This window comes from Engystomops pustulosus, chromosome 9 (genome assembly GCF_040894005.1).
Source record: "Engystomops pustulosus chromosome 9, aEngPut4.maternal, whole genome shotgun sequence".
NCBI lineage: Eukaryota > Metazoa > Chordata > Amphibia > Anura > Leptodactylidae > Engystomops > Engystomops pustulosus.
Window position 1 is genome coordinate 16714509 of NC_092419.1, and position 16243 is coordinate 16730751.

A 16243-nucleotide genomic window follows, 5' to 3' on the forward strand; every position below is an offset into this window, starting at 1 on the left:
TGGGTGACACCCCCTCCTCCTCCTCTGTATAACACCTGGGTGACACCCCGTCCTCTTCTGTATAACACCAGGGTGACACCCCGTCGTCCTCTGTATAACACCTGGGTGACACCCCCTCCTCCTCCTCTGTATAACACCTGGGTGACACCCCGTCCTCTTCTGTATAACACCAGGGTGACACCCCCTCGTCGTCCTCTGTATAACACCTGGGTGACACCCCCTCCTCCTCCTCTGTATAACACCTGGGTGACACCCCGTCGTCCTCTGTATAACACCAGGGTGACACCCCGTCGTCCTCTGTATAACACCTGGGTGACACCCCCTCCTCCTCCTCTGTATAACACCTGGGTGACACCCCCTCCTCCTCCTCTGTATAACACCTGGGTGACACCCCCTCCTCTTCTGTATAACACCTGGGTGACTCCCCGTCGTCCTCTGTATAACACCTGGGTGACACCCCGTCGTCCTCTGTATAACACCTGGGTGACACCCCCTCCTCCTCCTCTGTATAACACCTGGGTGACACCCCGTCCTCTTCTGTATAACACCAGGGTGACACCCCGTCGTCCTCTGTATAACACCTGGGTGACACCCCCTCCTCCTCCTCTGTATAACACCTGGGTGACACCCCCTCCTCCTCCTCTGTATAACACCTGGGTGACACCCCGTCGTCCTCTGTATAACACCTGGGTGACACCCCGTCGTCCTCTGTATAACACCTGGGTGACTCCCCGTCGTCCTCTGTATAACACCTGGGTGACACCCCGTCGTCCTCTGTATAACACCTGGGTGACACCCCCTCCTCCTCCTCTGTATAACACCTGGGTGACACCCCGTCCTCTTCTGTATAACACCAGGGTGACACCTCCTCCTCCTCTGTATAACACCTGGGTGACACCCCCTCCTCCTCCTCTGTATAACACCTGGGTGACACCCCGTCCTCTTCTGTATAACACCTGGGTGACACCCCGTCGTCCTCTGTATAACACCTGGGTGACACCCCCTCCTCCTCTTCTGTATAACACCTGGGTGACACCCCGTCCTCCTCTGTATAACACCAGGGTGACACCCCGTCGTCCTCTGTATAACACCTGGGTGACACCCCCTCCTCCTCCTCTGTATAACACCTGGGTGACACCCCCTCCTCCTCCTCTGTATAACACCTGGGTGACACCCCCTCCTCTTCTGTATAACACCTGGGTGACACCCCGTCGTCCTCTGTATAACACCTGGGTGACACCCCGTCGTCCTCTGTATAACACCTGGGTGACACCCCGTCCTCTTCTGTATAACACCTGGGTGACACCCCCTCCTCCTCCTCTGTATAACACCTGGGTGACACCCCCTCCTCTTCTGTATAACACCTGGGTGACACCCCGTCGTCCTCTGTATAACACCTGGGTGACACCCCGTCCTCTTCTGTATAACACCTGGGTGACACCCCCTCCTCTTCTGTATAACACCTGGATGTCTGGCAGTGAATGTGAGCGTGGCGTTGAGTCTCAGCCTCCTGTCACTTCCTCTGTCCTCCCCCCTCTCAGCATTTGTGGAAGCTCCCGCCAGCTTCTAACAGCCTTATATGGACAAAACCACAACATGTTGCGGGGGGGAAGGGGGGGTCAGCGGAGGGAATAGCTGAGGGAAAACCACATTTATTTTTGTGTGTGTTGTTGATATACCGCCCTCTGTGCCACGACTCCCCCTGCCATGTGTGATCCATAGGCACAGTGATATCCTGGGGTGTGATGTCATCACTGTATGTATGATGTCACTACGTTCTGGTGTCCTAGAAGCACTATGATGTGGTGTCTGCATGGTAATGGGAGAAGAGCATGATGGGAGTTGTAGTGATGGTGGTCTTCCTCTTCTCCGCAGTGAGACCCCCGTCATCACAGCCAGGGCCACCGTCATGGTCTATGAGGATGCCAGTAAGAAATGGATCAATGCCGGGACCGGCCCAACTGGACACAGCCGAGTCCAGCTCTACTACAGTCCTGGGACCCAGAGCTACCGTGTGGTGGGGAGGAAGATGGCCGATCAGCAGGTAGGAGCTGTGTGTGCAGGGGGACGTCACTAGTGACCCCGGATCAGCCTGTGGTGGTGTGAACACGTGTCTAGTACACACAGAACTGCCCCACGCTGTGTACTGGTCCATAAGACGTCATTACTCCAGTCATTGTGCCTCTGCATGAACAGCACAGGCCTAATGTCATCTTCATGGAGGACAATGCTCCAGCGCATCCAAGGTCTCATCATGAGGGAGCATCTGCCCGAGACTGGGGACCTCACATGGAGCACCCAGAACTTTCTCCAGACCTGTATCCCATCGGAAAGCTAAGGGATCTGCTGAGTCGCTGTGTAAAGGGTGTAACTCTATAGCAATGCCTAAATGACCTGAGGGCCGCCCGTCAACAGGAATGGCTGCCCCACCTCAGAAGAAAGTGAGGTATAAGTGACCAGCAAGGGATGCTGGTTATATAGACAGTGACATGTATGTGGGGGGAGGGGGTACAGCGCTGGTTATATAGACAGTGACATGTATGTGGGGGGGGGGGGTACAGTGCTGGTTATATAGACAGTGACATGTATGTGGGGGGGGGGGGGGTACAGTGCTGGTTATATAGACAGTGACATGTATGTGGGGGGTACAGTGCTGGTTATATAGACAGTGACATGTATGAGGGGGGTACAGTGCTGGTTATATAGACAGTGACATGTATGTGGGGGGGGGGGGTACAGTGCTGGTTATATAGACAGTGACATGTATGTGGGGGGTACAGTGCTGGTTATATAGACAGTGACATGTATGAGGGGGGTACAGTGCTGGTTATATAGACAGTGACATGTATGTGGGGGGGGGGTACAGTGCTGGTTATATAGACAGTGACATGTATGTGGGGGGGGGGGTACAGTGCTGGTTATATAGACAGTGACATGTATGTGGGGGGGGTACAGTGCTGGTTATATAGACAGTGACATGTATGAGGGGGGGGGACAGTGCTGGTTATATAGACAGTGACATGTATGTGGGGGGGGGGGGTACAGTGCTGGTTATATAGACAGTGACATGTATGTGGGGGGGGTACAGTGCTGGTTATATAGACAGTGACATGTATGTGGGGGGTAAAGTGCTGGTTATATAGACAGTGACATGTATGAGGGGGGTACAGTGCTGGTTATATAGACAGTGACATGTATGTGGGGGGGTACAGTGCTGGTTATATAGACAGTGACATGTATGTGGGGGGTACAGCGCTGGTTATATAGACAGTGACATTTATGAGGGGGGTACAGTGCTGGTTATATAGACAGTGACATGTATGTGGGGGGTACAGTGCTGGTTATATAGACAGTGACATGTATGTGGGGGGGGGTACAGTGCTGGTTATATAGACAGTGACATGTATGTGGGTGGGGGGTACAGTGCTGGTTATATAGACAGTGACATGTATGTGGGGGGGTACAGTGCTGGTTATATAGACAGTGACATGTATGTGGGGGGGTACAGTGCTGGTTATATAGACAGTGACATGTATGTGGGGGGTACAGTGCTGGTTATATAGACAGTGACATGTATGTGGGGGGGTACAGTGCTGGTTATATAGGACAGTGACATGTATGTGGGGGGGTACAGTGCTGGTTATATAGACAGTGACCATGTATGTGGGGGGGTACAGTGCTGGTTATATAGACAGTGACATGTATGTGGGGGGTACAGTGCTGGTTATATAGACAGTGACATGTATGTGGGGGGGTACAGTGCTGGTTATATAGACAGTGACATGTATGTGGGGGGGTACAGTGCTGGTTATATAGACAGTGACATATATGGGGGGGGGGGGTACAGTGCTGGTTATATAGACAGTGACATGTATGTGGGGGGGGGTACAGTGCTGGTTATATAGACAGTGACATCTATGTGGGGGGTACAGTGCTGGTTATATAGACAGTGACATGTATGTGGGGGGGGGTACAGTGCTGGTTATATAGACAGTGACGTGTGTGGGGGGGGGTACAGTGCTGGTTATATAGACAGTGACATGTATGTGGGGGGTACAGTGCTGGTTATATAGACAGTGACATGTATGTGGGGGGGTACAGTGCTGGTTATATAGACAGTGACGTGTGTGGGGGGGGTACAGTGCTGGTTATATAGACAGTGACATGTATGTGGGGGGGGTACAGTGCTGGTTATATAGACAGTGACATGTATGAGGGGGGGGTACAGTGCTGGTTATATTAGACAGTGACATGTATGAGGGGGGGGGACAGTGCTGGTTATATAGACAGTGACATGTATGCGGGGGGGGACAGTGCTGGTTATATAGACAGTGACATGTATGTGGGGGGGGGGTACAGTGCTGGTTATATAGACAGTGACATGTATGTGGGGGGGGGGTACAGTGCTGGTTATATAGACAGTGACATGTATGTGGGGGGGGGGGTACAGTGCTGGTTATATAGACAGTGACATGTATGTGGGGGGGGGGTACAGTGCTGGTTATATAGACAGTGACATGTATGTGTGGGGGGGTACAGTGCTGGTTATATAGACAGTGACATGTATGCGGGGGGGGGGTACAGTGCTGGTTATATAGACAGTGACATGTATGAGGGGGTACAGTGCTGGTTATATAGACAGTGACATGTATGTGGGGGTACAGTGCTGGTTATATAGACCAGTGACATGTATGTGGGGGGGGTACAGCGCTGGTTATATAGACAGTGACCATGTATGTGGGGGGGGTACAGTGCTGGTTATATAGACAGTGACATGTATGTGGGGGGTACAGTGCTGGTTATATAGACAGTGACATGTATGTGGGGGGGTACAGTGCTGGTTATATAGACAGTGACATGTATGCGGGGGGTACAGTGCTGGTATATAGACAGTGACATGTATGCGGGGGGGGTACAGAGCTGGTTATATAGACAGTGACATGTATGTGGGGGGGTACAGTGCTGGTTATATAGACAGTGACATGTATGCGGGGGTACAGTGCTGGTTATATTAGACAGTGACATGTATGTGGGGGGTACAGTGCTGGTTATATAGACAGTGACATGTATGTGGGGGGTACAGTGCTGGTTATATAGACAGTGACATGTATGCGGGGGGGGGTACAGTGCTGGTTATATAGACAGTGACATGTATGTGGGGGGTACAGTGCTGGTTATATAGACAGTGACATGTATGTGGGGGGGGGTACAGTGCTGGTTATATAGGACAGTGACATGTATTGAGGGAGGGTACAGTGCTGGTTATATAGACAGTGACATGTATGAGGGGGGGGGTACAGTGCTGGTTATATAGACAGTGACATGTATGAGGGGGGGGGTACAGTGCTGGTTATATAGACAGTGACATGTATGTGGGGGGGTACAGTGCTGGTTATATAGACAGTGACATGTATGCGGGGGGTACAGTGCTGGTTTATATAGACAGTGACATGTATGCGGGGGGGTACAGTGCTGGTTATATAGACAGTGACATGTATGCGGGGGGGGGGTACAGTGCTGGTTATATAGACAGTGACATGTATGGGGGGGGGGAGTACAGTGCTGGTTATATAGACAGTGGCATGTATGTGGGGGGGGGGGGGTACAGTGCTGGTTATATAGACAGTGACATGTATGTGGGGGGGTACAGTGCTGGTTATATAGACAGTGACATGTATGTGGGGGGGATACAGCGCAGGTTATATAGACAGTGTGATGTGATGTCTATTCCGTATGTGTCCACATGTCAGCCCCCCTTCTTCCCAGAGTTATTTCAGGAATGTGTCCCCCGGGGGGGGGGGGGGGGGGTTAGTCCTCACGGCTGTTATGGTATTTTATTCATGAATTACAAAGCTTGGAATAACTACTCACCACTTCTCATCCCTTATAGCAATGGATTGTCTGAGAGAACTCAAGAAGTTCTTACAGATAAGTTATTGCAGCTCTGGATGTTACTGGAGTATCAGATGATATAATGGCAGATTGATACTTCATGTCACATCCAGAGCTGCAGAGATGACATAACGGTAGTGAGAGGATTGCAGCTTTGGGTGTGACTGGAGTGAGACTTGGCGATCATCTCCTTACTGTATTTACAGCGTTCAGCTGTTGTTCTCTGGTGGCTACACCGGATCATGATGTCATGTTGTTGCGCTGTGGTGGTTGTGGTGTGGACACAGGAAAGAACATGTTGTAACGCACAGTGTATCTAATCATTGAGCATAAGAGCTGTCGCTCGCCCCTTAGTATGGCACAGGAGACAGCAGTAATGTTACCGGACATTACATTATGTGATTGGTTCAGCTGCCACTGTTATGGGCGGTCCTACATGTGATTGGTGCAGCCTGCCACTGTTATTGGCGGTCTACATGTGATTGGTGCAGCCTGCCACTGTTATGGGCGGTCCTACATGTGATTGGTACAGCCTGCCACTGTTATTGGCGGTCCTACATGTGATTGGTGCAGCCCTGCCACTGTTATGGGCGGTCCTACATGTGATTGGTACAGCCTGCCACTGTTATTGGCGGTCCTACATGTGATTGGTGCAGCCTGCCACTGTTATGGGCGGTCCTACATGTGATTGGTGCAGCCTGCCACTGTTATGGCGGTCCTACATGTGATTGGTGCAGCCTGCCACTGTTATGGGCGGTCCCTACATGTGATTGGTACAGCCTGCCACTGTTATTGGCGGTCCTACATGTGATGGTGCAGCCTGCCACTGTTATGGGCGGTCCTACATGTGATTGGTACAGCCTGCCACTGTTATTGGCGGTCCTACATGTGATTGGTGCAGCCTGCCACTGTTATGGGCGGTCCTACATGTGATTGGTGCAGCCTGCCACTGTTATGGGCGGTCCTGCATGTGATTGGTGCAGCTGCCACTGTTATGGGCGGTCCTGCATGTGATTGGTGCAGCCTGCCACTGTTATGGGCGGTCCTGCATGTGATTGGTGCAGCCTGCCACTGTTATGGGCGGTCCTACATGTGATTGGTGCAGCCTGCCACTGTTATGGGCGGTCCTACATGTGATTGGTGCAGCCTGCCACTGTTATGGGCGGTCCTACATGTGATTGGTGCAGCCTGCCACTGTTATGGGCGGTCCTACATGTGATTGGTGGAGCCTGCCACTGTTATGGGTTGTCCCTACATGTGATTGGTGGAGCCTGCCACTGTTATGGGTTGTCCCTACATGTGATTGGTGGAGCATGCCACTGTTATGGGTTGTCCCTACATGTGATTGGTGGAGCCTGCCACTGTTCTGGGCGGTCCTTCGTGTGATTGGTGCAGCCTGCCACTGTTATGGGTTGTCCCTTATGTGATTGGTGGAGCCTGCCACTGTTCTGGGTGGTCCTTTGTGTGATTGGTCCATAGACATACCCTGGTGACCAGTTGCCTCTCGTTTTCTGCAGGTGTCATTAATTGTCCGCTCATCCATCCGAGGACTGAAGTACAACCAGCCACGCCCAATTTCCACCAGTGGCGCGATGCACGGCAGGTTTGGGGGCTGAACTTCAGCAGTAAGGAGGAGGCGGCACAGTTCGCTGCCGGGATACTTCAGGCTCTGGATTGTCTGGATACTGGTACGATACTTTCTATAAGGTTTGGGTGAGGAGCACCACAGGCAGCTGACCCGATTTCTCTTCCTGGCAGGTACTCCATGGCCCAATCAAAACGGACCCAAAATGGAGGAGCCTGAGCCCCCAGGAGGTGAGTGAGAGGGCAGTGCCCAGTGTAGTGCCCCCATTATATGCTCTGTTCTTCCTGGTAATGGTCATGTCCTTTGTTCATAGGCCACAGGCAGAACCGGAGCACAAAGTTCAGAGTCCAGGTGAGTGGCCCCCAGCTTCTGGAACCTTACAGCTGCCGATATAATACAATACTGGGAATAATGATGTGACCCTCTTTGGCTGGTGATCCAGGCTGCTCCCCATCTAGTAGTGATGACTTATTCTGGTCTTGATCTTTGTGGGCGGTGTATGATGTCTGGCTCTCACCATCTCTTCTCTTCTAGTTGCTCCAGTCACCCCACCATCAGCTGGTCCTCCAGCACCTCCGGGACCACCTCCACCACCAGGACCACCACCGCCTCCTGGGGGTCCGCCAGCACCTCCTGGAGGTCCACCAGCTCCGCCCGGGGGTCCACCACCTCCTCCTGGCAGTGGACCACCTCCTGCTCCACCACTACCCTCAGGAGGAGGGTCTGCGGCAAATGGAGGGCTGCAGCAGCACTGGCTGCCGCCAAACTCAAAAAGTGTCCAGGGTAAGAAACGTGGGAATGTGAGTGGAGGGGGGTGGTGGGGTTAGTTGGAGGTTGATGATAAGGGTGTAAATGTGGAGGAAGACGGAGGCAACTGACGAGGTGCAGCAGCGGCCGGTGATGAGGGTGTAGACGTGGAGGAGGCGCAGGCGGCTGGTGATTGGTGGAGCCTGCAACTGTTCTGGGCGGTCCTCCGTGTGATTGGTACAGCCTGCCACTGTTATGGGTGGTCTTTCATGTGATTAGTGTAGGCATGGAGGAGGCACAGGTGGTGGTCGGGGAGGCGGCTGTAGATGGGGGGGGGGGAGGCGGCTGTAGATGGGGGGGGGGAGGCGGCTGTAGATGGGGGGGGGGGAGGCGGCTGTAGATGGGGGGGGGGGGGGGGAGGCGGCTGTAGATGGGGGGGGGGGGGGAGGCGGCTGTAGATGGGGGGGGGGGGGAGGGCGGCTGTAGATGGGGGGGGGGGGGGAGGCGGCTGTAGATGGGGGGGGGGGGGGAGGCGGCTGTAGATGGGGGGGGGGGAGGCGCTGTAGATGGGGGGAGGCGGCTGGTTGTAGGGATTGGTCAGGACACTGAAGTGGAGGGGATTAATGAATAGCCACTTGTTATTTGTACTGTAGGATGAGACAGGGGGCTCCTCTCCAGCGGTGGGGACCACCCAAGCCAGACCTTAGCCGCACCAGTGGAGGAGCATCGGCAGGAGGTGGAGGTGGAGGACTGATGCAGGAGATGAATCAGATGTTGGCTCGCAGGTGAGTCATAACGCCCCTTCCCGAAGCGTCCCGGTGGTCTCTCTGCAGTGATCTCATCTTGGGGGTCTTCTGATTCATCTCCTGACTTCTCTGTTTAGAAAGAAGATGACGCAGCAGAGTGAGCGCCCAGCCCCCACTGCACTCAAGATGACAATGACATCAGCAGTGGGCGGGGCCAGGCTGGTAAGTGTAATATCTGCTCCATCCACCAGGGTGCTGCAGGCTGTGCCGCTAGGGATGATCTGACACAAGACCAAGGGGCTCCCTAAAATCCTGATATCTTGACCTCATTTGGCCCCTGAGCATCCAATAGAGGGAGTCGTGCTATGCCCCAACTGCCCAGCGCCAGTGCAGCTTTCCAGGGGACACTAATTCCATATCAGTAATTGCCCCTTGCTTGCTCAGATCTGTAAGCAGGCAGAGCGATCCTGCAGCGCCTCCTGCTGTTCACTTGTCGATAAAATTAAAAGTGCCAAAATGTAATAACATGTTATGTACAATATAATTACACACTGGATAGTCATGGCTGTGACCTCTCACACAGGATGTACAGGCAGGGGGAGGGGCTGTGACCTCTCACACAGGATATACAGGCAGGGGGCGGGGCTGTGACTACCTCTCACACAGGATGTACAGGCAGTTTGTCAGTAGTAATAGACAATGAGATGTTACTGTAGTATAATGTGGTTCTCATGTCTCATATGGACAATCTGTTGAAGTCATCTGCAGGGGGCGGGGCTGTGAATACCATTCATATGGTGCTCTGACCATGTTGTTACTTGGGTGAGTTCCACCTCTCACTTTCTTTTGTTTCACAGATCCAGCACGTCGACCATGGGACAGAGGAAGCACCACACTGCCGAGGTTTATTTAAATGAGTTATTGAATTAGGAAGCCAAAGTATTAAATGGATGAATTGATTTTGACCCTTTATCTTTTTTAAATTTTTTTTTAGGATGAAATCTACAGCCAGCAGCCAGGACGTGGCCCCGGCCTCCGAAGAGCCAGACTCCATGGAGAGGATTAAGCAGGTAATGTCCTCCATGGGGATTATATTCCATGTGACCATTTGATCCGGGGGTGTGTGTGTATCACATGTGACCTTTCTCCCTCCCCCCAGGAATTATTGGATGAGATGAGGAAGGAGCTGCAGAAAGTCAAGGAGGAGATCATAGAAGGTGAGAACCTGACCCCAGTATTGGGGGCTGTGTGGCTGCAGCATCCACCTAGAGATGCCACGTAGCTCTAGGCATGTTGTGGACAGCTCTGGATGTAACTGGAGTAGAAGATATGGACATAGTGACCCCTAGGTGCAGTGTCCTGGTTGGAGCATTATGCGCTGTCCTCCTTATTAATTGACTTTTTATCTTCTGTTTTTAGCTTTCATGCAGGAACTGCGCCGGAGCAGCACCTCGTGATCTCAGGAACCGCCTACTGCCAAGTCTCAGGCTCCACCCACTGTGCTCTACGGCAGATTCAATCATTCCCACTGTGGGGGGGCAACCGGCGAAGGCTAATGGGCAATCTGTACCCTACACTGCCCCCTACTGCTGCTGCACGCTCCTTACTATTGTACTAACCCTCCTTTCTATTACTCCTCCTCCCTTCCCTGCGGGCTCTCATTCCGATTCTCTCCATGGGCAGCCCTCCTCCTCCCCCCTGGTGGCTTGGGGCCCGCCTACTCCTCTACCAACAGTGGCTGGGGGCACTTCTCCCCTGGGTGGTGGGGACCCTTCTACTGTAGCCCCTTGGGTGGGGCCCTCTCCTCTTCACCTTTTCCCCCTCCGCACTCTGCCGAGTGTCTCTAAACGGGTTTGCAGAGGCTCTGAGCTTCAACCAATAGAATTTTTTTTTTTTAAGATAATTGACAAGTTTTTATTACTTTTTAAATCATTTCAATTTTTGTACAAATTTTATAGCAGTCTTAGCGGCAGTGTACTGGTGGTAGGTTATGGATGATGGTGTCAGACACTGGAGCCGTGAGGCGTTTGGGGGAGGGGCTTTGAACCGTTTTGCGCTGATATCTATATATTTGGGACTTTGTTTTTTTTTTTGTAAGCGGTTTTCTAGAAATAAAACATTTGCCTATTGTGTGGTGTGTGGAATGGACGGCGTACAGATCTCAGGATGCGAGCCACGGCTCAGCAATGTCCCTTTATTGCCTGTATATACACATTCCAGCAGACAGGGGGCAGCTCTGATAAGTCAAATGTCCTTTAATTAACTCTTGTCCTGGTCACTGGAGACACTAGGTAGTACTGTTCTGGCATCAGATGCAGGCCTCACTTTGTCACCTGCTGCTGCCTCTCTGCAGCGCGGGCACGGGCGTCCAGCTCGTCTGTATGGAGACCTAATCGTGCAATCTCTGCCTCCATGGCGCTCAGCCTGGCCTCCAGCTCCTCTTCTTTACGACGAGTGTTTGTGGCTTGCCGTGAGTACTCCGCTATCAAGCAGGCTCCTCCAATTAAAAAAATAGTGGCTTCTCCTAAAAGCTCCGCCCCAAGTTCAGCTGCCGCCTCCTCATTTAACGGCTTAATGGTGGCGCCGCGGAAGCCCATGATCCTCATCTTGGTTCGCATCTCCACCCAATGGTACACTGCAAGAGACAACACAGCTATGAAACACAAGATTAGGTCACGTTGATGCCCAAACAACAAAAGAGCCAAGCTCCGATTGGCTGACCCCAGACAGGGTCTCTGGGACCAGATTACTTCTTAAATCAAGATTTTATCTCCTGGTAAGTGCACATCTAAGGGAGGGGGGAGGCTCAGTGGTCCTGTCCTCATCAGTGTGGATGGAGAAGGCTCAAGTATACTCCGTGGTAACATTTTGATCAGGGTGGGCAAAGTTGGGTTTAGACTCCAACTCTGGCTTTAGGTACCCAAGACTGTGTCACAGTCAGAGAGCCAGTACCGTCAGGGCTGTGGAGTAGGTGACCATTTTAGTGTAATCGGAATAAAATGGGCCGACATTGCAGTATGTGCTGAAATTTGGGAAAATTATGGCATGTCCTATAAATGTCTGTTCTATTCCTCATTTAAAGATGTGGGCTTTTATCTGAGATGAATGTGGACGCACTTTTTGCTCCTGCTCAGTAGGGAAGCTCCTCCCTTACAGATCACAGTAAACGAGCATTGGGCGTGTCCACACTCGCTAGTGACCAGAAAAAATTGATTTGGTGTACATTCAGATTAAAAATGTGCTGGAGCGTGTGCCATAGAGCAGCGCAGGGCCGGCGTTGTAACATGGCGAAATAGAGGACACGTCCTATATTTTTCAGGTCACGGTACGGTGAAAACGCGCTCACAGCACCATGACCGGGCGCCATAGGGATCAATGGGGACCAATATTGGTTCCCATTACTTTTGTATGAATGAGCCGTAGGGTCACATACTGCAACGGGAAATATGGTCATCCATTTAATGGCCGTGTAGTGCAACGTACTGTAAGTGAGATGTTAAAAAGAAAAAAAAAAAAAAAGAAAGCACGTCCTATTTTCTCATGTATTTCCATTCCATAAAGCCCAGAGAAGTCTATGGGAATGTATAAAATACGGGTTGTATAAGTTGTTGCACCGTATGCTGCCGTACATAAGTGCAGTATCCACAACCAAAGGGAAGTGCCGTTTGTCATCCAGCCATCATTTACCAGCCCACTGTACTTTATGCTGATAGGGTGCCATACAGGTAAAAAACACCCTGCATTTACGCCCAAAATACAGCTGTATAAACGGTAAAAAACTCATACGCACAGAATGGGTACGTATGCAGACCCCTTTTTCACTTTGTTTCATTGCAGCTCGTGTTTGCGGCCGTGTAGTGCTATTTCCTATGAAGCGGTGAGCAGAGCTCATCCCTCCTCCTCTCCAACTTGCGCTCACCTGGGCTACGGCAGGGCGATCACACATTAATGTGAATGTAGCCTTTAACATGAACATATTCCTCCTGTGCTGTAGGAATCCGTATATATACAAAATGTTTTCATCCGTATTTTCAAGTATGTAACTGTATCCATATATAATACGGCAGGTAGGCACATTATGGGTCGCTGGCAGAATGCACCTCCCACTGGTTCTGGTCTCTCTGGATACTGCTCTTATATACAGCAGCATATGGTGCACAACTGTAACCAGCATGAATGCGACATATATTTTAAACGTTCCCATATTCTTTTATAGGGCGTATAGAACAGAAATACTGGAGAGAATAGGTCGTGCTCTATATTTACCCCTCGTTCGTGGTACAGTATAATGGACAATACCACCATGTAAATGTATACCTATGCTATACAATTGAAAACGGTACAGTAAAGATGGCATATGGTCGTTTTCATACATTCTTGTTAAAGAGGTCTTATGGAAATTGAGAAGTTGGAGATTTGGCTGACACGACTCAGCAGAAGGGAGCAGAACCATCACAAACACCAGATAACCCCACTACATCTATATCATGCATCTTCTGGATCATAGGCTGAGCGCACTGCCCCTGGACCCCCTATACTTGTATATGATGAAGTCCACTGTACTGTAGTATCAGCCTGGACACACGGCCATCGTAGGCCCCATATTTTACGGATGGCTGGGATTAAGTGGTTTACCTGATTTGGACTTAAGTGGGAAGGACAAGAATAAGATACAGAGATAAGTATTGTGGTAAAACGGTTGCATCTTCAGAGATCTACAAAAGTGTACAGGGGCTACAGAGCAGGAGACCACCAACTACGGGGGTAAATGGCAGATGGACTCACTAACGCCCCCTGTAACCACTCATAAAGACAAGACTCCCGCCTATACAAGACGAGCAAAACTACAGCGGCCCATTCACGGCAGGCAACAAGGCGCCCACCTTTATGCCATACCAAATACCATAAGAGTACCCCCAATCTACACACCATACCATGTATAGGGGGCATCTCCAATAGCGCCTGTCATGGTTACTGGGGGTCTCCATTAGTGACTGTCATGGTTACAGGGGGTCTCCATTAGCGCCTGTCATGGTTACAGGGGGTCTCCATTAGCAACTGTCATGGTTACAGGGGGTCTCCATTAGCAACTGTAATGGTTACAGGGGGTCTCCATTAGCAACTGTAATGGTTACAGGGGGGGGGGGGTCTCCATTAGCACCTGTCATGGTTACAGGGGGTCTCCATTAGTGCCTGCCATGGTTATAGGGGGTCTCCATTAGCGCCTGTCATGGTTACAGGGGGTCTCCATTAGCGCCTGTCATGGTTACAGGGGGTCTCCATTAGCGCCTGTCATGGTTACAGGGGGTCTCCATTAGCGCCTGTCATGGTTACAGGGGGTCTCCATTAGCGCCTGTCATGGTTACAGGGGGTCTCCATTAGCGCCTGTCATGGTTACAGGGGGTCTCCATTAGCGCCTGTCATGGTTACAGGGGGTCTCCATTAGCGCCTGTCATGGTTACAGGGGGTCTCCATTAGCGCCTGTCATGGTTACAGGGGGTCTCCATTAGCGCCTGTCATGGTTACAGGGGGTCTCCATTAGCGCCTGTCATGGTTACAGGGGGTCTCCATTAGCGCCTGTCATGGTTACAGGGGGTCTCCATTAGCGCCTGTCATGGTTACAGGGGGTCTCCATTAGCGCCTGTCATGGTTAAAGGGGGTCTCCATTAGCGCCTGTCATGGTCACAGGGGGTCTCCATTAGCGCCTGTCATGGTCACAGGGGGTCTCCATTAGCGCCTGTCATGGTCACAGGGGGTCTCCATTAGCGCCTGTCATGGTCACAGGGGGTCTCCATTAGCGCCTGTCATGGTCACAGGGGGTCTCCATTAGCGACTGTCATGGTCACAGGGGGTCTCCATTAGCGCCTGTCATGGTCACAGGGGGTCTCCATTAGCGCCTGTCATGGTTACTGGGGGTCTCCATTAGCGCCTGTCATGGTTACTGGGGGTCTCCATTAGCGCCTGTCATGGTTACTGGGGGTCTCCATTAGCGCCTGTCATGGTTACTGGGGGTCTCCATTAGCGCCCTGTCATGGTTACTGGGGGTCTCCATTAGCGCCTGTCATGGTTACTGGGGGTCTCCATTAGCGCCTGTCATGGTTACAGGGGGGTCTCCATTAGCGCCTGTCATGGTTACTGGGGGTCTCTATTAGCGCCTGTCATGGTTACTGGGGGTCTCCATTAGCGCCTGTCATGGTTACTGGGGGTCTCCATTAGCGCCTGTCATGGTTACTGGGGGGTCTCCATTAGCGCCTGTCATGGTTACAGGGGGTCTCCATTAGCGCCTGTCATGGTTACTGGGGGTCTCTATTAGCGCCTGTCATGGTTACAGGGGGTCTCCATTAGCGCCTGTCATGGTTCCTGGGGGGGGGGGGGGGGGGGGTCTCCATTAGCGCCTTTCATGGTTACTGGGGGGATGTCTCCAGTAGCGCCTGTCATGGTTACTGGGGGGGGTCTCCAGTAGCACCTGTCATGGTTACAGGGGGTCTCCATTAGCAGCCGTCATGGTTACAGGGGGTCTCCATTAGCAGCTGTCATGGTTACAGGGGGTCTCTATAACGGAGGTTCTGTCCTGAGGGTCCTCATGCTCCCATGTGATCAGGGTGACCTCTCACAGTATTCAATCGCCGCTTTAAGCAGCTGCTCTGTGATTGGCTAGAGGCGGTAGCTTCCATCACCTCATTGGTCAACTCCCTCTATATCCCAGCCATTATGACGGCCCGGCCATTCCCCGTGATCAGTCACCTTGAGCGGGCGGCAGGCAGATGTAGGTGCGGAAGAATTCGCTGCGCCGGGCTCCCGCCTTGATCCGGTTGGCGAGCGGCTTACTGATCTGCCGGATCCCCAGGTACAGGAGCTTCGCGATGGGAAAGGCGCCCACCACCATCTTCAGTGACGTCACATGCCGGCGCCACGCCCACGCAGCGCCTAAAAACCGCCTCCTGCCCGTTCATTTCCGCATCAAACCCCGCCTCTTGAAATTGAACCAATCCAGGAGAAGCGCGCGATGCGTGGGTGGCTGGTCACATGACTTTTAAATATATATTTGCATGATTCGCGGAGTTTCTGTCAGATGAAGGAGAGGCGCCGGGGTAGCTTGTTGTGTACGGACATGTCATGTGTCCGCGCCTCATGTACTTCCTTACCCTGCTGTAGAGGCCTGTGTACACTGGCCTGTAGGAGTCTTCACGCCCCTTAATCATTTTCAAGCGTAGCAAAGTATCTGGTGTTAGTTACCTGTGATGTAACTGATAAACCTTTGTCTTGCATCTGT

The 16243-nt window shown here is 52.0% G+C and overlaps 2 protein-coding genes across 2 annotated transcripts; one reads left to right on the forward strand and one right to left on the reverse strand.

The window, feature by feature from the left end:
* Positions 1-1625: 1625 nt before the first annotated feature.
* On the forward strand, positions 1626-11100 carry VASP (vasodilator stimulated phosphoprotein). Its single transcript, XM_072125927.1, is given in 15 exon segments — positions 1626-1756; positions 1876-2046; positions 7411-7580; positions 7651-7711; positions 7791-7828; positions 8012-8215; positions 8218-8251; positions 8338-8347; positions 8878-8909; positions 8911-9013; positions 9108-9192; positions 9828-9873; positions 9965-10040; positions 10130-10187; positions 10390-11100. Coding segments are annotated over 15 exon segments (1137 nt in total). The 5' UTR covers positions 1626-1745; the 3' UTR covers positions 10428-11100.
* A 44-nt stretch (positions 11101-11144) lies between these two features.
* On the reverse strand, positions 11145-15916 carry OPA3 (outer mitochondrial membrane lipid metabolism regulator OPA3). Its single transcript, XM_072125926.1, has 2 exons — positions 15715-15916; positions 11145-11605 (listed from the first exon to the last, which is right to left on the reverse strand). Exons 1-2 carry the CDS (start codon positions 15854-15856, stop codon positions 11292-11294), a joined length of 456 nt encoding a protein of 151 aa, XP_071982027.1. The 5' UTR covers positions 15857-15916; the 3' UTR covers positions 11145-11291.
* Positions 15917-16243: the final 327 nt, after the last annotated feature.